Raw genomic sequence first — 24,722 nt, 5'->3', positions numbered from 1 at the left:
GGAGGAGAAGGTATTTCTAATTTAACAGTAATAACGACAAAAAGCCAGAATGCACAGGGGTGGGAGTGATTTTGACATTAAAGAGTACTTATTTCCCCAACCCCTCATGTCAGACAAGAACAGAATCAATTTTGCTCTTTTTCATTCATTTGTGTATACAAGTTAACCATGCTAGGAGACTTCTGTGGGATGAGAAACCAAAACAAGTCAACATCCTTATGTGTGAGGCATTACTAGCTAGTAGCTACACTAGGCGATGTACACTAGTACACTCCAGTACTCTTGCCTGGAAAATCCCATGGACAGAGGACCTGGTAGGCTGCAGTCCATGGGACTGCGAAGAGTCAGACATGACTGAGCGACTTCACTTTCACGTTTCACTTTCATGCACTGGAGGAGGAAATGGCAGCCCATTCCAGTGTTCTTGCCTGGAGAATCCCAGGGATCCCACCAGGCGGTGGGCTGCCGTCTATGGAGTCGCACAGAGTCTGACACGACTGAAGCGACTTAGCAGCAGCAGCAGCAGCAGCTACAGTAGGAGAACTGCATAGACATCTTGAAGTAATCCAGGGTAGAAAAAGAGACACCCCATGAAAAAACCCAGTGGAAGCCCAAATTCTTTTTAGCAGAAGGCTGTAGAAATCAAGGAGGCTTCATAAACTGGTGCTGTGTGAGTTCAGTCAGTCTCAAAAGATGCCAGTGACCTGCAGAGGCCTAAGGAGAGCAGAGGGAAGGTGCTCTGTGCAGAGAAGGGGACAGAAATGCATGAGCTATGTTGGGGCACAGCAATTAAACCAATGTAGCCAAAAGACAGAGTCTGGCAGGAAACGGTGCCAGCTGCGTCCACTGTTTGCTACTGTGTATCGAGCTGCCTGCATCCCCTTGACCCTGACAGAGCAGACAGATCCACTGCCAGCTGGGAGTCCTGGAAGGTATTTGGGCAGAGGAGGAGGAACGGGCTGGGCCAACTGTAACCCGGTACATGGGAAGTAATACAATAGGCGGGAACTGGCTGTTCGGACAACAGTAAATGAATAGTCCAGCAACAGACTCTCACTATACCTGCGTAAGACCGAAATGACTTACGAAAGTGTTATTCCTGGCATCCATGTTAGGAATAGCAAAGATGGAGAATGACTTAAAAGTCCATCATGAGGGCATGGGTTATCTCTGGTGCATTCACGAAGGAATTCTATCCAACTGTACAAAACAGTGAGGAGATCATTACGAAAGATCTCTGAGATATGTTCATTAGCAGCAAATACAAAGTGAAGAGTAATGCAGGAGAGCAGACTTCTTATGCTACAGTTTGTGTACAGAAGGGAAAATAATTTATGTACACACATGTATAATATGTGCTTTATACACATGAAAATTTTTCTTTAAAAAATCAAGTATAAAGCACCTCCATGGCTAATGTGTCAGAAAACTAGGATCTAAGAAGATAAAGGGAGGAGTGGGAGCAAAGTTCTCCACTGCAGGCCTTTGGTCCTTTCTGATTTTTGAACTATGGAAATACTTATTCAAAATTTAAATTGGTAATTATTGTGCATATGTTTGCATAGAAATGTAGTTTACGTGTATTTTCTTCAAATGGATTTCAGGAAACTTATCTGGCAACAAATGAGTGAAGAAAATAGAGTGTTAAGTATCAGGACATAGAAAGAATCTTCTAGAACAAAGAAAAAGAGCCTGACCTAAAAACAGGAGGGGGGTGTGGAAGGTCAGGATTGGTGAAGAAGGGGTGGCCAGAAAAACTACCACAGTGATAAAAGGGCCCAAGTAAGACAAACAGATGAATGAGAGAGTGAGAAAAACATGTGAGTGTGGCTGGGGGCATGGTTGACCCTTGAACGATGAGGGCTGGATCTGCATGGGTCCACTTATACAAGGATTTTTTGCAATAAATATGTACTGCATGATCTGAGGTTGGTTGAATCCTTGGATGTGGAAACACAGAGATGGAGGGCCAACGGTCAAGTCATATGCCAACTTTCAACTGTGTGGACAGTCAGCACCCTTAACCCCTGTATTGCTCAGGAATCAACTCCTGGACTTCCCTGGTGGCATAGTGGATAAGAATCTGCCTGCCAGTGTAGGGGACATGGGTTCAATCCCTGGTCCAGGAAGATTCCACTTGCTGTGGAGTAACCAAGCCTGTGTGCCACAAGTATTGAGTCTGCACTCTAGAATCTGAACTCTGCAACAAGAGAAGCCACCACAATGAGAATCCGGTGCACTACAACTAGAGAAAGCCCGTGTGCAGCAATGAAGTCCCCAGTGCAACCAAAATAAGTAAAAATTTTTTTAAAAAGTCAACTGAAATTTGTCATATATGAGAAACTCTGGAGAGCAAACACGCCTAGCAGCTAAGAACTTTTACTGAGAACCAGAGGTTTTATTGTTGAGACAGAGGCAGGAGAGCCCTAACAGAAGTGCTCAGTGAACATTGTGCCCTTTGATCTGGAGTTCAGGGAGAGGATCGAATGTAGGGATGATCATTTGGGAGCTCCTAGAACCTGAGTAATAACTGGAGTCAGTTACAGGAAAGGGCAGGGAAACAGAAGAACAGAGCCGCGCTGACACACAGAGCCTGCAAGTGGTGACGGAAGGCGGGCCTGTGGAGGTGGCAGAATAATGAACCCGGAGAGGAGCCAGAAGAGGACGTATCACAGAAGTTAAGGGGAAAGAAAGTGAAAAGCAAGAGCTGGCCTCGCTATAAAATTCTCCCCTGATGTGGAGGAAGAGGGTACCTGTGACAAGGCAGCTTGGGTTCAGCAGTCGGGGCAGTTGATAACCAACGCGGGAGCTTAGGGAGCCATCGACCAGAGATGAGGGGTGGGATCTAGGCTGTTAGGGTGGAGAAATAAGTAGGGGAGACTGGAGATGAAGCACACAAGCTATATTTAGAAAGAGAAGGAGGGAAAGGAGCTGTGGCCTCTGTGAACACCTGCAGGTATGGTGGAAGGCGGCAGCATCATTAGAAAGAATCTGAATAAGCCAAGGCTAGAGGGGTGGGTTCCAGAGAAGGAGGTGAGGTCCAATCCCCAGTTCAGAACCTCGGGCTAGAATCACCCTATGAGGGAAAGGATCACTTTGAAAAGGATGAACTATGGGTCTTCTGAAATATAAGGAAAGATCAAGGATGCTAAGAAATTTCCAGGTTTTAAAAACTGGTAAAGACTGAATGACTAAACACAAGCAGAAAGATGTAAGTAATTTTTTCTTTATGTTATGTGGCAAAGGTTGCCTGAGGATCATGGAAGGTATGGAGTACTGTTCAACAGAGCTTCCTATAGTGACAGCCATGCGGCATACCTGCCTCTTCAGTGTGGTAGCTACCAGCCACCTATGGCCACTGAGCATCTGAAATGTGACTCCTGTGACCAAAGGACTGAATTTGTTTTACTTAACTTTAACTAAAAAACTGAACTGAACTGAAAAAAACTACATGTGATTGCTACTATGGTATTGGACAGTACAGACATAGGGGTTTGAATATGCTGAAAAGAAGGCAAGCATCACAGTGTGCGGTGAGACAGTAAGCTAAGTGTGAAAAAGCTGCCCGGGAAGCACTGATTTTCCTTCAGTAAACAACATAAACTGGGTCAGGAATGGATATTCACCTCAAGTCACTGAGTTCCTGAGTTACTGCACATGTGATCAGGCTTCTCCTCTGCTATATGCAAAATAAAAATTGGAAGCATCTCAACAATTTATAGAAGAAATATCCTTACAGGAAAGTCCAGAATAGCAGGTTAGAAAAGCAGCCAATAGCAGGCACTAAATTAGTCACTAAAACTGGTGACTGAAATTGAATGGACAATCAAAATCCACAGGTAAGACCCTGCCTTCATTGCTGGACTTTTCCCAACATCTTCACCCTCAAGCTCATGAAAAAGCATTTCTACTTACTTTTACTTGTTGAGTTACTAATCAGTAAGGAAGGGCAGACAGGCAAGGAGCTTGGTGGACTCCTGGTCCACCACCAGCAACACTCTCCCCAAGTAAAGAGTTTGCTGTGGCAAGAGCAATAGACCCTTACATTAGAAGCATCTAATGATGTAACTGTTTTATATTCCACAGGAAAAAATGAAAAGCTTATGTGAGGATATAATTTAAATGTTAAAAGTGATATTTTAAGAAAATAGGTCCTGCATATTTACATTTGTTGTCTTCCTTTTGGAGAATGTCCATAAAAACGTTTTTAAAAGGCTGTCATTATCATTCAAACTGCATCAAATTCACTCTCCAGTTCAAAGGCAATCTAGGAATTCTATACCTAGAAATTTGCCTTAAGATAACAGTGCGATGATGCCAAGAGCAGACTCACTGGAAAAGACCCTGATGCTGGCAAGACTGAAGGCAAAAGGAGAAGGGGACAACAGAGGAAGAGATGCTTTGATAGCATCACTGACTCTGGACATGAATCTGAGCAAACTCTGGGAGATAGTGAAGGACAGGGGACCCTGGCCTGCTGCTGTCCATGAGGCTGCAAAGAGTCAGACACAACCTAGCAACTGAACAACAACAACAAACAGTGGAAAATTTGATGGAGGGGATCTCAAAAATTGTTTCAAAAATGATGAAGCAGGAAGATTGGGAAAATAATTGCAGAAAATGACAGAGGAAGGTATTTGTATCTATCAGTTTACTTAACTCAGTAAGGATCCTCTAAGAGACCCAATACATAAATGGGTGAAGAACACAAACCAACAGCATTAGCCAAGGATGAAACATGACTAACCAACATGGACAAATGTCCCTCTTTTTCATTAACAACAGCAGGATGTCATCATGTGGTCCCATTTATCAAACTTTTCCTTTGAGAACATCTATTGTTTCTGAGTTTAAAGTCATGCCCTCTTTAGAGGTTTGATACATATTTACTCTCTCTTTGTGTTGTGTGTTAAGTCGCTTCGGTTGTGTCCGACTCTTTGTGACCCTGTGGACTGTAACGCACAAGGCTCCTCTGTCCATGGAATTCTCCATGCAAGAGTACTGGAGTGGGTTACCATTTCCTCCTCCAGTGGATCTTCCCAACCCAGGGATCGAACCCATGTTACTTATGTCTCCTGCACTGGCAGGTGGGTTCTTTACCACCAGTGCCACCTGGGAAGCCCAAGTCCAACTTGCTCTTTAAACTATTTTTATTTATATTGGTCTTAATTTATACATACACAGTCGATCTTTGAACAATATATGTTTGAATCATGCAGATTCACTTGTATGTGGATTTTTTTTTCAGTAAATATTTTCATTTTACAGTTCTTTAAATTAACTCAAGTGTAGGGGAAAGTTTGTGTTCATTAGAGGTCACGATGTATGGAATTGGAAGAAGTAGGTCTGAGTCCTGATTCTACCCAGAGTGTTTCATCTTCCTGCCCTTGGATAAAACATTTATCAAGTCCTTTGTTTTGAGGTAGAAATAGTCAAACACAGATTTTTCCACCGCTTACAGGGGGTAGGGCTGGGGAGGTGGGCATCTCTAACCCCCTGCATTTGTTCAAGAGTCAACTGTACTTAAATTTATAAATGTACTTAAAGGTTAGGGAGATTAGGAAGGCAATCATTCAGAAGCAGAAAGCACTGAAAGAAATAGAGCTATTTAAAAGTCTTATTTTTCTGATACATTTTTCAAACTTGAAAATAGGAAGAATATATATATATATATACTGCTAATAGTCTTTAAAACTGATGGTGACAGAGCAATGTGACCTTTCCAAAGAAACCACCAGAATTTAACTACAATTTGATCTCTACAAATCTCTTGGCCTAAGTCCATGCTAACTCAGAAGACAGCCAACCATTTGGGGCCAAACACTCTTCTTAGGTGTCAGCAGGAACAGAACAGGGCATTCCTGCTGGGTCAAGTCTAAGTCATGCAATGAGGCTACGGTTTCTAAAAGTAAGATGGTGGATAAGAAAGAAAAAGAGTATTAAAACTGCATTAAAAAAAAAAAACCATCAGTCTATCAACTAAATATTTTAAATGATAACAGCAGTAATAATTAGCATGTGACAGCATGTGCTGGGCATCATACACACATACAGACACACACACATGAACTACAGATAAATGTTTGTAAATGATGGATGGAGAGGTGTATATATATATTTTCTAAGTTTTTTTTTTTAACCTAGTTTATTTGGCAACAAAATCTGACCTGAATAAGCAGAAGACTATTTATAATATTTATCCAATTTGTGTAGCTATGATTATATTTTGTTACAGAAATAGAAATGTGTTTAATTATGGGGTACTGCCCAGAATATTTCTGGGGATACATACTATCTATGAACCAATGAATCATATTATTGTTTAAAATGTGAAAAATTCCAAATTCCAAAATACATTCATGTTAGGAACTGCAAAATCATATTCACTCCTTTAATCCATGCAACTTTCCTTTGACATGGGTACGATTATTATCCGTGCTTTGCAGATGAAGAGTTAAGGCACAGGTCACACATAGGAAGTAAAAGAACTAGAAACTAGACAGAATGGCTTCAGAGGCTATGTTCTTAACCCCTTCACAACAGTTCTAAAATGTTCTAAGTAATTTCATCATGTAGATTATTTTTGATTGGTAGGTGTGATACTATCTGAAGCAGATGACTTCATCTTGCTCAGCTGGGCAATATTTATGACCCCCCCCATTCTTACCTATCACAGCAATTTAACAGGTGTGTCCACCACCTGGGACATTCCTGATGGTCCAGTGGTTAAGAATCTACCTGAAAATCCAGGGGATGCGGGTTCAATCCCTGGTCAGGGAACTAAGATCCCATACTCTGGGGAGCAACTAAGTCCGCACACCCCATCTATTGAGCCCTTGGGCTCCAGAGCTCGTGCACCACCACTAGGGAGCCTGTGTGCCACAACTACTGAAGCCTGTGAGCTCTGGAACTGACGCACCTTGACCACTGAGCCCACGTCACAGCTAGAGTCCATGTGCCACAGCGAAAGATCCCACACGATGCAAGGAAGCGCTCATGTGCCATGACTCATGGTAGCCAAATACATACATAAATAGCAAATAAATAAATATGAAGCTTGGAGACCCTGTGTACAAGTACTCTGCTGGAAGGATTACATTTACATCAGCACAACTTCTATATATGTTGGATAAAATGTTTAAATCTAACTAAGCTTTGGTATTTTTCAAAACTATACAGACTTGAATATGAGCTCAAACAAATGGGGATGAAATAATTTCCCTAGTCATCAACTGCACAAGTTTTCAAGATGGTAAAGAGAAGATATGTACCTTATATATTTTTTTTCGTTCACTTTTTATCCATATAGAAAGTCTTTGAGGTAGAATAAAGTCTGTCAAATGGTCTTTTCCTAACTTTAAAGACAAAGCAAATGTTAAATTGTATTGGCTAGCTCAGTGTCAATATGGAGCCAAGGCTGTAATCTTTCACTACAGAGAGTATATAAACTGTAACTTGAAAGCACATAGTTAAAAGATTTTTTGAAATGAGCATATGTGAGGGTTAGAAGTATGGTCTGTGTAATTACACAGAATATCTCTAGTTAGAGCCTGTGTAAGACTATGGGGGGATGGGGCACAGGTAGGAGAAGGGGCAAATAGAGAAAGAGAGAGAAAGAGATCTCTAACAAAAACATAACAAAAGGGAATGTCCTGTTCAAAGATCACATTTACTGGACAAAGAGGTCATCCCGGGAGTGAGAATGTGGAACTTGGCCTATTTTGTTCACCATTCCCATTTTTTATTAGAGGCTGGTACATGGCAGCTACTCAAAAAAATCTTGTGAGAAAGTCTGACTTAGTGTCTTAAAGACTAAATAAAGGTGCCTTATTCCAATTTTTTAAAAAAAGAAAAGAAAATTACTTGGACATGTTAATACTGAAAACAAAGCATCTGATAAAATCTTGTCTTATTTCTCATTGTTTAGAAGGAAGAAGACATTATTCAATTTAGCAAACATTTCTGAACTACTGTTGCATGCCAGATAATTTGCCAAGTGCCTGGTATACTTCAATAAGCTCAGTCTCTGAGCTGGGAGGAAGCTCTTGAGCTCTGATCTCTAGCAGGAGGTGTCCAGAACTTCCTTTCATGGGCTACAAAGCCCTTCACATTCTCATCTCCAGAGGTCTCTGCAGCCTCGTCTGCCAGAATCACAGTTAATATCATCTCTACTGCATTTTGGCATCTCACATCCTTATCTGCCTTAACCAGATCTTCACTCTTACAGGTATCTTCAGTTGCCAAGTCCAGTGGAATTCTTCTGTCCCATCACCTGTCTCTCCCTATCGATTATCTTCCCCTCTCTGACATTTCCACCTTTCACTTTATCCTGGCTCTTTTCCTTTGAACAATAAACATGCTTAGTTACGTACATAACAAACAAACAAAAAAACCCCAAAAAACAAAAAACCCATAGACACTTGTACACTGGCACTGTAGGGCTGAGTTTCAAATCACGGCTTGTATGGGAAAGGTGTTGATATTACCTCAGGATTATGCTAACTGGCTAGACTCTAAATGTAACATGTTATTTTATTTTAAAAATATCTACCCGACAATATCACTTCACCCTGATCTTTGCCAAATGAACCATGTCTGAAACACTAAGAACTCAAGGACAGTAAGCATAATGCACCATGCTGTGCGTAGTGTGTACGGTATGTGTGTGACTGTGCGTATCATGTGCACCTCAAATGCCATTCCAGTCCAGAGAAACACCCAACAGTGTGCAAAGGGCATTTTCATCATCTGCAGTAGTGAAAATTTAATAGAGGGCTCCTAAGTCTCTAATTAGACTCTAATCCAAAATCTAAATTTGGGCTATGTAAAACAAAATCGTATAAATACCTCAGTGTATAAAATTTTGATGTTGCACAACAAATATTAATTCTCATCTATGAGCTATTATAGTACTACTGAGTGCTTTCATGTGCTAAAGCCTTCACATGCACTAGCTCCTTTAATCCTCATTTTATTAGATAAGAAATTTGAGGCTCAGGGTGGTCAGAAACATGCCCAGGGCCACTCAGCTAACAAGCAATGGTCTGTCAGACTCCCAAACCAAACTCTTCTCCAGTGGACTATAATCCACCTCATCAAAGCCTCTTTCATTTGGCTTAGAAAATCAGTTTCATCACAAGCCTACCTTTCTAACTGGTCTTCTTCCTTAAAAAAAAAAAAACAAATTTCAAAAAGAATAAATAAAATTTAGATGACCATGTATCTAGCACCCAGAAATAATATTTTACTATATTTATATCAAACTGTATAAACAAGAAAAACATAACATGCAGAGCTGAATTTTAATCTCCCTGCTCCCTAGAGGTAACCACTGTGCTGAAGTTGCCAATCTTTCTAGCGCTTATACATCCTTTGTTGTTAAATTTTATATAAATGCATCTTACTATGTAATATTCATAGTAACACATGAACCTCACCTATTACACTGTATTTCCTTAAATGCTTTGCCTTAGTTTGTTTCATCCATCAATGCTGCAACAAACATCCTTATTTTTCCCTCATCCCAATCGATTCTTCTTCCAGTAGTTTTATGTAAATAATACCACTTCTCTGCCACTGACTAAATTCTGCTGTTGTCAGATCTTCCAATATTTGTATCTGATGCAAGGTAATAAATGCTACCTAATTACTGTTTTAATTTGCATTTACTTGCTCAATAGTGAGGTTTAATATGCATTTTACATCCTAAGCCATGTTTCTCATACCTATGAACTGCCTACTCATATTCTGTGCTGATTTTTTAAATAAGGTTGCCTTTTTTTTCCAAGTATTTTGAAAGAGTCCTTTTTATATCCTATACATTAAACCTTTGGAGCTTATAATATATTCTCCTAGTCTGTGGCTTGCTGTAGTAGTCTTAAGAATTGTCCTCCCATGCTGTGCTAAGTCACTTCAGTCGTGTCTGACTGTGCGACCCTATGGACTGTAGCTTGCTAGGCTCCTCTGTCCATGGGATTCTCCAGGCAAGAATACTGGAGTGGATTACCATTCCCTTATCCAGGGGATCTTCCTGACCCAGGAATAGAACCAGCATGTCTTACATCTAACCTGCATTGGCAGGTAGGTTCTTTACCATCAGCGCCACCTGGGAAGCCCAAATTGTCCCCCCACCTCCATGCAAAAAAACTTCTACACCCTAATCCCTGGGACCAGTGAATATGTTATCTGATGCAGCAAAAAGGGACTTTGCAGGTGTGATGAACAGTTAAGAATCTAGAGGTGGGGATATGTGTCTGGATTATCCAGATAGGCCTAATATAATCAGACGGGTCCTTAGAAGAAGGCAGGAGGGTCAGAGACAGGATAGACGGTAGAGTGAAGTAATGCACCCTGAAGATGAAAGAGGGCCAAGGAATGTGGGGACCTCTAGAAGCTGGAAATGTAACGAAATAGTATCTACCTTAGTATCTCCAGAAGGAAAGCAATCATATTGACCCCTAATTTTACCCCAGAAAGGCCCATTTTAGATTTCTGACCTACAAAACTGTTAGATCATTTCTGCTGCTTTAAGCCACTAAATCTGTGGGAACTTGTTACAGCAGCAACAGGAAACTGATACACTGGCCTTTTACCCCTCCTATTATTGACTTGTACATTTTGCATTTAAATCTATCTTGCTCCAATATCATCAGCATAGTCTCCTGTATTTTCTATTTTTTTTTCTTCCAATGTTATTGAGCTATAATTGACACATAGCACTGTATTGCTTCCCTGGTGGCTCAGACTGTAAAGAATACGCCTGCAATGTGGTAGACCTGGGTTCGTTCCCTGGGGTGGGAAGATCCCTGGAGGAAGGGATGGCAACCAACCCACTCCAGTATTCTGGCCTGGAGAATCCCAATTGCCAGAGGAGCCTGGCAAGCTACAGTCCATGGGGTCGCAAAGAGTTGGACGCGACAAAGCACAGCACAGCACTGTATAGTTTTAAGGTGTACAGCAAAATGATTTGACCTTCATACACTGTGAAACGATTACCACAGTAAGTTTAGTGAATACTCATCATGTCATATAGATACAAAACAGGAAATAAAAATGTTCTTCCTCGTGATGAGAACTGTTAGGATTTACTTCCTTAACAACTTTTATGTATAACATAGAGCACTGTTTATTATATTTATCATATTATGCATTACATTGTTAGTATTTATCTATCTTAGAACTAGAAGCTTGTATCTTTGGGCTCAGTTCAGTTCAGCTCAGTCACTCAAGTCATGTCCGACTCTTTACAACCCCATGGACTGCAGCACACCAGGCCTCCCTGTCCATCACCAACTCCCAGAGTTTACCCAAACTCATGTCCATTGAGTCGGTGATGCCATCCAACCATCTCATCCTCTGTCATCCCCTTCTCCTCCTGCCCTCAATCTTTCCCAGCATCAGGGTCTTTTCAAATGAGTCAGCTCTTCACATCAGGTGAATACCTTCACATCAAGGTATTGGAGTTTCAGATTCAGCATCAGTCCTTCCAATGAACACCCAGGACTGATCTCCTTTAGGATGGGCTGGTTGGATCTCCTTGCAGTCCAAGGGACTCTCAAGAGTCTTCTCCAGCACCACAGTTCAAAACCATCAGTTCTTCAGCACTCAGATTTCTCTATAGTCCAACTCACATCCATACATGACCACAGGAAAAACCATAGCCGTGACTAAACAGACCTTTGTTGAAAAAAGTAATGTCTCTGCTTTTTAATATGCTGTCTAGGTTGGTCATAACTTTCCTTCCAAGGAGTAAACATCTTTTAATTTCATGGTGGCAATCACCATCTGCAGTGATTTTGGAGTCCCCATAAATAAAGTCAGCCACTGTTTCCACTGTTTCCTCATCTATTCGCCATGAAGTGATGGGACTAGATGCCATGATCTTCGTCTTTTGAATGTTGAGCTTTAAGCCAACTTTTTCACTCTCCTCTTTCACTTTCATCAAGAGGTCTTTAGTTCTTCTTCACTGTCTGCCATAAGGGTAGTGTCATCTGCATATCTGAGATTATTGATATTCCTCCCAGCAATCTTAATTCCACTTTGTGCCCTATCTTTTCCATATTAATTTTAGAATAAGTCGTCATGCTTTACCTTCACCCTCCTCCTCACAAAAGACCAAAGATTCTGTAAGCATTTTGCCCAAAATTTTACTAATTTGGGGAAGACCAAAATATTTACAGTATTAAGTATTTTCATCTAAAAAATCTCTCTCCATCTTTTATGTCCTTCAAGAAAGTTTTTACCATTTTCCTCATTAAGGATTTGCTTGCATTCTGTTAGACTTATTCCCAAGTATCCTATATTTTAATTGCTATTTATCTTGTATCCAGCTACTTTTAAAGAATTCATATTAACCCTAATAGCTTATCTGTGGATAGTCTTGACAATTTTGTTTCTTCCTTTATATCTTTTTTGGTTTTAATCTTATGAAAGTGTCTAAGATTACAAAATGATATTGAATCAAAGTGGTGATAGTAGAGACCACTGTCTTCCTCCTAAACTTAAAAGGAAATGCTTTAGGTTTCTCACACGGAAGTATGATGTTTACTGTAGGCTTCTGTTGGCCTTCATTTTCAAAATGGACACAGTTGTTACTGCTATTAACTATATATGAGTTCATCTGAAAATTTTATAGTAACCAGACTCTTTCACACTTGACAAAGTCATTGCTTCCTTTAATCTGTGCCTGGATTTACAGTCTTCTTCTATTTATAGCTGTACCCCTTATTCATTACCCTCACACAGAATGAATTACTGCCTCACCAATTCTTATTCTACCTTTTAAGATCGTTTATGTCATCACAGTCATAAATTTCATTTAAACCTTTTCTACAACCTCGTGTTGCAATGTTTCGTTTGCTTTGCCTGTTTGTAGCTGCCAGGATTGGCTTATACTTCAAAGGAGGCCAACTTCCATGCCAGGCCACCATGGAGACACTAAAGAAGTAGTAATGAGAAGACTGCTGCTCCCATGGAAACAAAACAAGAGCAGGTTACCTCACACACTACTAGACCAACAATTAAAACAGTTTACTTAAGTTCCCCATCCACCTCTTAGCTCCTCGTCAACTGTTTTGGGGACTGTTACATGGCATTGTTTTTGCTATTGTGTATCCTCAGTCATGTCCGACTCTTTGTGACCCTAGGGACTGTAGCCTGCCAGGCTCCCCTGTCTGTGGAATTTTCCAGGCAAGAACACTGGAGTGGGTTGCCATTTCCTACTCTGGGTCATCTTCCCAACCCAGTTATATGGCATAACCTTATTGAAAACTAACATACCATCTTATTCCCTCAGACCATGTGAATCCTAAGGCTGGACACAATGTTTTTCATGTCCAGTTAGAAATATGCCCTAGATATTTATTCTGTTGAACTGGAGGCTGTCAAAGATTTAAAAAATACCTGTTCTAACAGTTTCTTTACAGGTGAGTTAACTGAGGTCAAAATAAGTGATTTGTACAAGGTCACACTAGTGAAAAGCAGAACTCGATGCTCACAGCTTCTTTCACTGTAAAATGAATGAAAATTATGCATTCATGGGCCTCTAGAAGGTAACATATGTCTGCACAGATAGAATTCAGCCTGGAGCAAACTGTCATTTGCAAGACATACTGATCTTATATGAAGTATTAGGATTCTTCAATATCATACTATTATGACACTTGAGCACTAAGTCACAGCATGTCTGGGAATGCCAACTACAAGCAGCACCCTCATAAAACTCTGCAGTTTTAACTAATAAAAGCAAAATCAAATCACGAGCTCATATATATGTATTGGACTGCAAAGAGATCAAATCAGTCAATCCTAAAGTCAACTCAACTGGATGTAACACTTCCCAAAATGAATCCAGAATCACACTGATTGTGGCATAGGCAGCAATATTAACCAATATATACAAAAAGGCATATCAATACCTAAGTAGGAACATAGCACGGAGAGAGGGGCTGTGAAAGTAATCAGAAAAGCAGGATAGATAAAGTGCATCTAAAATTTTCCAAAGGAAGGATACACAGAGTCTGGAGAATGCAAACAACTAGGAGAGGAGTCTCTTCTGTGGGTCATGTTAGCTAGCTCAGGTAAACTACTCATTAAAGACATTTACCTCATTTTACCCAAATCTTCTGATGACTAATTCCATTTCCTGGGTTCTTCCAAAAAAGCAGAAAATTGCTCAGGGCAGAATTCCCACGTATTTCAATCATTAGAATCTACCTAAAGCTATGACCAACCTAGACAGCATATTAAAAAGCAGAGACATTGCTTTGCTGACAAAAGTCCATCAAGTCAAAGCTATGGTTTTTCCAGTAGTCTATGGATGTGAGAATTGGGCTATAAAGAAAGCTGAGTGCCAAAGAATTAATGGTTTTGAACTGTGGTGCTGGAGAAGATTCTTGAGAGTCCCTTCGACAGCAAGGAGATCAAATCAGTCAATCCTAAAGGAAATTAGTCCTGAATATGCACTGGACGGACTGATGCTAAAGCTGAAGCTCTACTACTTTAGCCACCTGACGCAAACAGCCAACTCATTAGAAAAGACCCTAATGCTAGGAAAAACTGAAGGCAGGAGGAGAAGGGAACGACAGAGGACGAGATGGTGGATTGTATCACTGACTCAATGGACATGAGTTTGAGCAAGCTCTGGAGGAGGGTGAAAGACAGGGAAGACCGACGTGCTGCAGTCCATGGGGTCACAAAGAGTTGGACACGACTGAGTGACTGAACAACAACTACAAATCACCAGGTTGGCCTTCTCGGTTAACTGTCAGTCTCCTAGGTCTGATCAACTTAGGGTTTCAGGGCTACCAGGGTGAAGCATGGTTGACATCACCAAGGAAATGTTACCTGTTGAGGCTGACTCCTGGTCAATTTGCAGGTCTTTGCTGCAATGCCCAACCTCACATTTCGCTACTAAACCTACTGCCTGAACATGTCTTGAACAAAGCCCTTTCAGGACTTCCCGGGTGGTCCAGTGGTTAGAAACGTGCCTGCCAATGTAGGGGACAAGGGTTTGACCCCTGTCTGGGAAGACTCCACACGTCGAGGGGCAGCTAAGCTCATCGACCACAACTGTTGAGCCAGTGCTCCAGAGCCCACACGAGCCACAGCTACAGAAACCTGCATGCCCTCGAACCTGTGCTCCACAGCAAGACAAGCCGCTGCAGTGAGAAGCCTGAGCACTGCACCTGGAGACTCGCCTCTGCTTATCTCAATTAGAGAAAGCTGCGCAGCAATGGAGACCCAAAAGCCAAAAATTAATCCATTGAAAAATACAGTACACACAATGATTCAAAAATGCAGACCAAAAAAAAAAAAAAGACTTTTCAAAGATTCAAAACATATCTGGTAAAGGCATTAAGAAAGGTTAATGTTCTCTTCACATGAACTGAATATACTCTTGAATCAGTTCTTGGAGTGAAGTGGCTATAGCTCACAAGTCCTCTCCAAGGGGCACCTTCACCAACACTGCTGTATCCCACAGGACCAAACCAGGGACATGCAACAGCACGTTTCAATTTACACAGAAACATTCTCTATGTTTTTGCTCCTAATTTTTTCATTTTTGACTTCATGAATGTTGAAAGGAGAATTAAGAAATGTGACTCCTCAAAGAAAAATAGTAATTCCATTCATTTGAAGCATCTGAGCATCTGTCTGCTAGTTTGATGACTAAAATATGCTAATAAAGTTCCTTTCCCAGTAAATGCAGACTACTTTCCAAAGCTTTTTTCAGCCTTATCAATACTTAGACTCACCAAAACACATTCTTCTTCTTTTTTTTTTTTTTAAACCAGTTCTCCTGCAATAAACAAGAAGCATCAGTAGCCACTTAAGTCTTTCTGAGTTGGTGTCTAAGGGCCACTGAGAGAGATCGGGACTCTATTTTTATTCCTGTACCTCTGCCAAGACTCTATTCTTAGCCTGATACCACAAATATTCTCTCCAGGAATGCCCTGTGAAAGAAGATGATGCTGTTGAGGCTGGGATCAGGATCCTGAGTAGGATCATCATTCCTGGAGTTAGCTCTGATTAAAGGTCTGAGTCACTACCATCACCATGGAGGGTTTCTAGTCATGACTGCATGAATCTTAGCTTTGACCAAATGCTCTCAGGGAATCAGCTGGACACCTTGAAAATATTCCAGATCTTCACCACTTCCTCTGCAAAGACAGCAGCACTAACCAGGAACACAGAATGAATGTCCCGAAGTAGTCATCCTGCTTTTCTAACACTTAAAATTCTGAGTAAATATGACAGAAAGGAGAAACCACTTATTCTATAAATGTAGCCCTCCAAGGTGGCCCAGGTAATTCTGCACACACTAGGCAGGAAAGCCCTAGTTCCCCAAAACAAGGTTTGAAATCAATACCAATGGAGGTCCATGCCTTAAAAGTAACACTGTAAACCTAAGCAGCCAACAAGCTGTCATGTGACTTATCTAACAGAATGATGAAATGATCAGGTTATTAGCTTTAAAAGTTATAACCATGATACTAATAGCTAATACTTATTGAGTGCTTACCAAATGGTAGGCTTTTTATAAGCACCACCACATTTAATATCCTAGTGACCATATAAAATATTGGGTTGGCCAAAAAGTTTGTTACGGTTTTTCCCATAGCATCCTTCAGAAAAACCCAAACAAACATTTTGGCCAACTTGATACTATTATCTTTTATAGATGAGGAAATGAAGTAACCTTGTCAATGTCACCCAGAGTGGTTAAAGTAGTCATTTAATCTTAAGGATATATTAGTCGGCTTTCTAAGTTTTGCATTCTACTCAAAAAAAAAAAAAGGAAGAAAAGTACCAAACTTAACATTAGTTGGATTTCATGAGTAAATCTCATCTTATAATCTACAAGCAAGTTACTTAAATTTTTATATTTTTCCCTTGTAGCATGTCTTCCAACTTCACATTCTCATTCATGGTAATTAAACAGGACCAGAAAACATCTTATAAATATGCATTCGGCAAAGTACTTACGTAGTCAATGGGCTTCAGGGATTTGACTCTAGATGTTGGGCAGCCACAGGAAGTAAGGTCAGCATAGAGGCCTTCTTCTAACACACACTGATTAGTGGAAACACCCTCTTGGTAATACAGGAGCCAGCTGAAAAAACAAGCAGGGAAACTTTGAGTGAAACTGTATCAGCTGGCAGCTGGACTCATTATCAATGCAGAGGGAAACAGGCTAGGAGGAGGATATAAAAGTCCTGGTGCTGATCAGCAGCAAATATTCCGAGTCGATTAAAAAAAAAAAAGCTACCACTATCACTTATTGACTGCTTACCACGTGCCACACTGGGTACTCCACATGTGTTCTTTTACTGTGTACTCATTAATTTATGAGGGAGAAACATGTCCTTACTTTTATAGACAACACAACTAAGGATTAAAAAAGTTAGGTGATTTGCCCAAGACTCCCCTATTAAATGACAGCTGAGAATTGATGTTAAGATATGTGCTGTAAGCTAACCATTAACTTAATTTGGTGCTTTCAAGTATAAAAACCTGGGATTAAATTACAGTAGTTATTAAGTGCTTCAACAGATTAGAAGTTCTTTTTGAGAGAATAAAAATTTTACCCTTATTTAATAATGAGCTTGCTTTCAGTCTAGGCTGAGTTAGAAGCTAGACTCCTAAAATTACACACAAATATTTAAAACCTGTCATCTACACAGCTGATAGCTAGCAGAGATTTTTAAAAGGAAATGAATCCTTTAGAATCTTCCACAGCAAATTCTCTTCAGTAGGGCACTCATCAAAATTTTCGTTAAAACATGGCATTTTGGCAAGAAGGAGCCCAAGGGAGAAATTATATTGACTGTTACTACTTTAGCTCTGGTGAGTTTCACTTCTAGCCCTATATTTTAAGATCATCAGAACTGTAGTATAGCTAAACAAGGTGAACGTCAGATATCCAGAGATGCTCCATAACACAATTTACTGCCACGTCTCCTGTGTGATAAGCATTTTATTTTTTAAGATTTTTTTTTAATGTGGTCCACTTTTTAACATTATTGACTTTGGTACAATATTGCTTCTGTTTCACGTTTTGGTTTTTTGGCAGTGAGATATGTGGGATCTTAGCTTCCTGACCAGGGTCAAACCCACATCCCTGTATTAGGAGGTGAAGACTTAGCCACTGGAATGCAAGGGAGGTCTCTGTAATTAGCATTTTACAGCCAATATTTATGACAAAATTTCAATGTGTTGGGCATGCAGCTAAGCCCTTACATGCTTTATTTAGTTCTTATAAATAGAATCCTTTGAGGTAGGTACTGTTATTACCCCAGTTACAGAGGAGGATTCTGTGGACAGAGGAGCTTGGTGGGCTACAATCCATGGGGTCACAAAGAGTTGGACACCACAGAGTGACTACCATATAGAGGAGGAAACTGAGGTTCAGAGAAATGGTCCCATTTGTTTAAGATTACATAGCTAGGAAGTGGTGACCTGGGCTCAAATCCAGATCTCTAAAGCATTTGCAATCATAAGCAATCACCATAGTTCCTGTATCCTCTTATTAAAACTACTGTTTAATAAATCACACATAAATATAAATAAAATATATAAGTAAAATGTACATTTTGTATGTAGATAGCCCTCCATATCTACTGGTTTCCTACCTACAGATACGAAGGCCTGACTATACTAAGCTACTTTACATAAGGCACTTGAGCATCCATGGATTTTGGTATATGTGGGGGTTTCTGAAACCAATTCCTCACAGATACCAAGGGACAAATGTATACATAAATTATACATATATATATACACACATACACTATATATATATATAATATATATTTGTTTGTAAGTAAATAACATTTCTAACATGAAGCAATACACATGACGAATCTATCCTAGACTTCAGTGTCAGGAAAATATATTTGCCTCAAACGGGTAAAAAAAGAATCCAAAACTTCAGTGCTTTATCACAAAATTCAAACTTACCTTGCAAAATACTTTCATTTATCTTAGAAACTCAGAATCGACTACTAGGAACAAAATTATTTCAGGCCCTTGGTATATAGATTTCTCACTGAAGAACTGCAGCTAATCTATTCAACTGTGTCCTACCTGATGTGTTTTCATATTGCAGAAACTTTCACATCCTCTTGGAAGTAAGTATAAACACAGTAACATCCAAAGAGGTTCAAAGTAGTGAGAATCACTGGAAATCAGAATGGGAAAAAGACTAACTTAGGGTTAGTTGAGAAGGTTAACAGAGAGAATGAAGATGGACTGAACCGTAAAAATATATATGCAGGTAAGTACTAAGCAAGGTTCACAAACTTACACACCTGCAGGAGGCCAGGTAGGTAAATATAAATGAGCAGTGTACCAGGTGAAAAAGAAAAAAAACCTGCCAATATATCCTATGGTACATTGGGGAGCACACACGCCTCTACTCGATGCCAGTCATTAATAATTATCAACAAAAGTGAATGTTCCCTCATTTTCCAAATCTTCTGATTTTTTTAGCAGAAGGTGAAAAATAGTTTCTTCTGGAAAATATCCTAAATCTTAGCAATGATATGAAAAAACTTCTTAAACATAGCATGTAGGCCAACCAAGTAACATCCACTGACAAGATCCACTTGAAACCTACACATTTTTGTTAGGTAGGAAGTTAGGTATGAGCAAAGAGGGATGGGCCTAGCCAACTGATCTCTAAACAGTATCCCAGACACCCCAGGAGAGTTCACAGACATGCTAGGAAATAACCAGAGAGATTTTTCCAACTCTTGCACATGTGTCCAGGGCACACAGTAGATACAAACTAATCACAGGGGCTTCCCCAAGTACCCTCAGGCAGCCAGGAGCCCATTAAGGGTTCATAAATATTCTACACATAAATACAACTGACTATAACAGATTGAATTATGGGAAGACATACACACAGAGCCTGCTGTTATATAAACTGCAACTGTCAATTGGCCCTAAGTGTTTGCTCATTTGCATTCCCTTTCATTGACTGGTGGTGGGTACAAGCCCTCTTTTGCACAGGGCACAACCAAAAGGAGAAGACGGAACTATACAAAGGCAGAAGCCAAGAAGAATCAGGAGACGACTCCTTTGGTGTGGGCCTGCTTCCACGTCTTGGGAATGTCTGTCTAATAAAAGATCTGTCTGCTTGAGCTGAACTGAGCTGCAATTTGTCTGCTGTTTTAAACCCTTTAGTCCCTTGTTCCAAATTTTTGTTGCAGCCAGACAAGAACCAAGGGAGAGAAATAAACTGACTTGACACTTTGATGCAGAGCTGTAAACTACAGCATGTGGGCCAAATCCATTCCACTGCCAGTTTTCCAATAGCTCACAAGCTTAGACTGGCTTCTGCATTTTTAAATGGTTTTAACAAAAAATTAAAGGTTTTATGACATGTGAATGATATATACAATTCAAAGCTCAACATCCATGAACAGAGTTTCACTGGAACACATCCTACTTGTTTATGTATTGCTGGTGCCTGTTTCTGTGCTACAGTGCTGAGTAGCTGGGACAGAGCCTCTATGGCCCAGAAGGCTAAAAATATCTACTACCTAGTCCTCTGCAGAAAAAGCTTGCTGACCCTTGGTACAGAGGCATAAGGAAGAAAACACACAGCTGAGTAAATGCCTAGAGACAGCAGGAAAGGGGGCTAGTATGTGGATAGAATGGAGCTTGTATATAGAAAGTGACACTTTCTTTTTTTTTTTGGATGGTAAATCCTGGAAAGGTTCAGATCAATCCTGATCTCGATCTGACTGGTATCAGAGAATGACTGTGGGATTTAAACAAGAGGAATAAAAATATTAACCTGGACTTTGGGACAAATAAATGGGCTTTGATTGGTTTGTGGTAAACACTGGAAATAAGACAACACTAGAGTGTGTCTCAGTAGGAGACTGAAATTCCTCAAATGGTAAACAGGACTCTTGTCTCTACCGGTTCAAGAGAAAAGGAGGAGAACTGATGAGTCCAAGATATCCTGAAGGAAGAGGGGACTTTGATGAGTTATTAGGTAGATGTCTGATAGAGATGCTACTGTAAAGACATACACACTTCAAAATGGCTAAAATGGTAAATTTCATGTTATATATAGTGTACCACAATAAAAAAATGATACATAGAGAATATATGTTAGAATATAAATTGAGAATCACATATAGTCTCATATACATGTAAGAAAGGTCCGGTGTGCTACCACAGTTGGAAGGACATAGAATTAAAACAACAACAACAAAAACACAGCCAAAGCAATCCCTGACATGTGATATGTGACCTTGGGAAACTAACTCTGAATCAGGGATTTTCAACTGTGAAATGGGGACAACGGATACTTTAAATACAAAGTTTTTTTTTTTAATTTAGTAGTAATATGTCTTATCTGGACAAAAATGCTTTTTATAGCTTTCTATTATACTACTCAGTAAACACACAATATAAATATGCAAAATAGTTAGGGAATAATCTAAGATAACAATGAGGAAAAACAATTCAGCAAAGTAGTCTCAGAGTTGGCTAATTAGCATTCTCTTTCACAATGGCTCATAACACAAGCCGGGCAAAGTTCGCATAGGCTAATTAGCAATTGACTTATAAAAATTCAGCAAAATACTAGACTCATGTTTTATTTATTAACAAGGAATCCATGTGAAGGAAGATTAAAATGATTAAAATTTTTTCTTTCACTGAGTACTCAAAAGAGAAAGTCAGATTTGTATAAATTTAAAAGAAATTCACTTATTTAAACAGCAGCAGAGATCAGCTGATAGGCATACTTACCAACCCCGAAGAACTTTAAAAGAACATGGCATGAATGATGAAGTCAAGTCCAAAACTTCTTTTGTGAAATCGATACATTCACCTTGGAACCCTGGTTTACTGAAAGCTTTGAGCTACAAGAGCAACACAACAAACAGAGAACAGCTGTTTGATATCATCACAGAAGCAAATGAAAACATTTTAGTCTTATGTACTTATAAAAATTCAGCAAAATACTAGACTCATGTTTTATTTATTAACAAGGAATCCGTGTGAAGGAAGACATTCTCTTTAAACTCATTTTTTTTTTCTTATGTGTTTGTCAGAAATGTCACAATTTATTTATCATTTCAAACCACCAGATTCTGGGCACAGAGGCCCAGAAAACAAATCTACCTGTAGAAGTAAATCAGAACCCCTCCTCTGCCAAATTTGGTCCCTGTCCATTTCATCAAGTGATCATTATCCCCTGTGATGAGAAAACATGTGTAAAAAAAAGAAGCAATTTAGTGCTAAACACGAAGGCAGTTTGGATTGGTATGAGGGGTGGCTACAGCTTTTCTCTCGCCAAGCCTTCTTGATTCACAGTTAATAAAAGGAAGAAGGAGAAAGCACGAGCGCGTGACCATAAATGAGCATGCGGATGCCTGTGAGGCCCCAGGAGCAGATGGCAGAGAAGATAATAATGATGGGATTAGTGCAAGATTTATAGTTAAGAAAGAAAGATGGTTGTGCCATGTATTTCAGCTTACAGGCTTCAGTTTACTGATAGAATACCTTAAACGCACAGCTTACAGCCTTATATAACTATTAACTACATTTCTGCTTTAGTTCTTTTCTTTATGTCAAGGAAAATTCATGAAATCTCAACTATAATTCCCTTTAGACCAGAGATATAATACTGTGCAACGCCAGTGGCCTTGGATCTCTAATAGGTAAGAAAAAATTAATGAGGCCTATAAATATTTTATAATACACTGGAGCCTTGAAATAACACGGCCCACAGATCCACCCGGCACTGACAGGCCTGTGTTGTAGCTGAGAATGCATCGTAATAAGCAGCTGCAGCACCACCCTCTTTCCTGCCACTGCTTCATCCAGAACAAGGCTTCATTGAGCAGTGGATGTTCGCCTCCTTCATCTTCCCAAGGGTCCTCTTAGAGACGGATGGTCTCTGAACCCTGAGGAACTGTTTCTTGGCTATCTCATTCTGCTCTGACCTTGCCTGGTCTGATATCAAAGCCAAGTCCAAGCCAGAAAGCTGAGAACCCACTCCCCCTTATACAATATGATTTCCTAACATGAAACGAGCCTATATTTGGAGTGTTAAAACACCATGGGACTCCCAGCATTATGGAGGCATGATCTGTCAAGTTCCTACCATGGGCCTTTGGTAGGAAAAGGCAAAAACAAGTCCAAGACAATACAGACCTCTGGAATGCTTCCCTGTATATGCACAATTCTACATGTCCAGGCAAACTGCCCTGGATTCCTTGATAAGGATTTCAGCTGGTGGTTTTTCAGACGATGCTTTTTAACTTAAAGGTTTGTAGAACGTGAAGCTAAAAAGTAAATCATGTTTAACTCCTCAAAATGTGGAGTGATTTCTCCTACAGGCAAATATTATCTTTATTCACAATAACAATCAGAAAAGGCACGTGAGAATAGGGATCACGGCTGTCTGATTCACTGCATGTATTCCCAGTTTGTTGAATTAATTATATTCCTATTGCTGAGGTTAAGATTTATACTTCAATGTTTTACCATGAAGCCATAAAATGCCAAATCCTGGACAACTGATGATGCACGTTAATCATATTTCAGGTAGTATGTTATAACTGCTTCTACTTTTTAGTCTTAGTCTTCACCCGGAAGCATTAAAATTTTCTCTGTCTCTCTCTCTCTCACACACAGAGTCTATCATAAAGTACTGTTTTGATTCAAATAGTTAAAATACTCTTTATGCAAAGCAAAAAAAAAAAGGACTTAATACTGATTTGAATTTATTTTTATCCCCTAAATGAGATACGGTTCACTTAAGATGTGTCCAACCCCAGAAAAGTAACACCTCATTTTAACTACCTCACAAATGCCTCAGAATAGAATAATTCTCATCATAATAATGTTCTGAGGATGGACGCACAGAAACCAACTCAGTGACTTCTAATTATAATAATTAATCTGTGCTTTTTATACTGGGTTGGAGAAGGAAATGGCAACCCACTCCAGTATTCTTGCCTGGTGAATCCCACGAACAGAGGAGCCTGGTGGGTACTGTTCATGGGGTTGCAAAGAGTCGGACACAACTGGTGACTAAGCACATACTGGGTGAAATTAAGTGGCAGTGTCCTGGTGAAAAATAAGTCCTGTGAAGAGCTAGCTGGATTAGTCACTATTTTGGTTTCCTTTTTGGGTTAATGGAGAATAAATATACAAAACAACTCGGATACGTGGCATAGAACACAGATGAATAATCAGATGAACAAGAAATGAGTTGTTTCTAATTACACCCATCCTTCCGTGCCATGTAAGCATGGTTCCGTGCCTACCAGCTCCAGATGCAAGTGTACGAAGGAAAAAAGCAGCAGTGTATCAGCGGTTTCCAAGGTGCCTTTTCACATATACTGTCTTGTGTCTTCTTTAGAACTACACTTTGAAGCAGATATTATCACCCCTTTATGATGAAAATTTTGTAGAAATCCTTTCTCTTTTACTATGTATTTTTCATTTATAATACACATTAACAAATGTAATAGTTCTTCAGTATGACAAACTAAAACTTCAAGAACTTAATTACTGAACAAAGGAAGTTGTGCTTTGTTAATTTATTTCATAATATCAGAATAATTTTTGAATGTAGTTTTATTTATTCCAATGCTAAAATAATTCAACTGAGAACACTCTATCCTATCTCAATGAGATGTTCTGCAGCCCTGTGGACTTCCTGCAAGTAAACGTACTGGACGTTA

General features: G+C 39.7%; 1 protein-coding gene across 1 annotated transcript in view; it reads right to left on the bottom strand.

Moving 5' to 3' along the window:
• The window catches only part of CRYBG3 (crystallin beta-gamma domain containing 3), a 125,681-nt gene that overhangs the window by 12,634 nt on the left and 88,325 nt on the right, over positions 1 to 24,722 (bottom strand). Inside the window, exons 16-17 of the mRNA XM_052639667.1 lie at positions 21,775 to 21,887; positions 16,987 to 17,113 (exon numbers count right to left, since the gene is read on the bottom strand). Coding sequence (XP_052495627.1) covers positions 16,987 to 17,113; positions 21,775 to 21,887 — 240 coding nt within the window. The remainder of the gene's footprint in view (positions 1 to 16,986; positions 17,114 to 21,774; positions 21,888 to 24,722) is intronic.

Source organism: Budorcas taxicolor, chromosome 1 (assembly GCF_023091745.1).
Source record: "Budorcas taxicolor isolate Tak-1 chromosome 1, Takin1.1, whole genome shotgun sequence".
In the NCBI taxonomy this organism is placed as follows: Eukaryota; Metazoa; Chordata; class Mammalia; order Artiodactyla; family Bovidae; genus Budorcas; species Budorcas taxicolor.
Note: the sequence above shows the minus strand (reverse complement) of the source record. Positions and strands in the feature narration are given on the sequence as shown.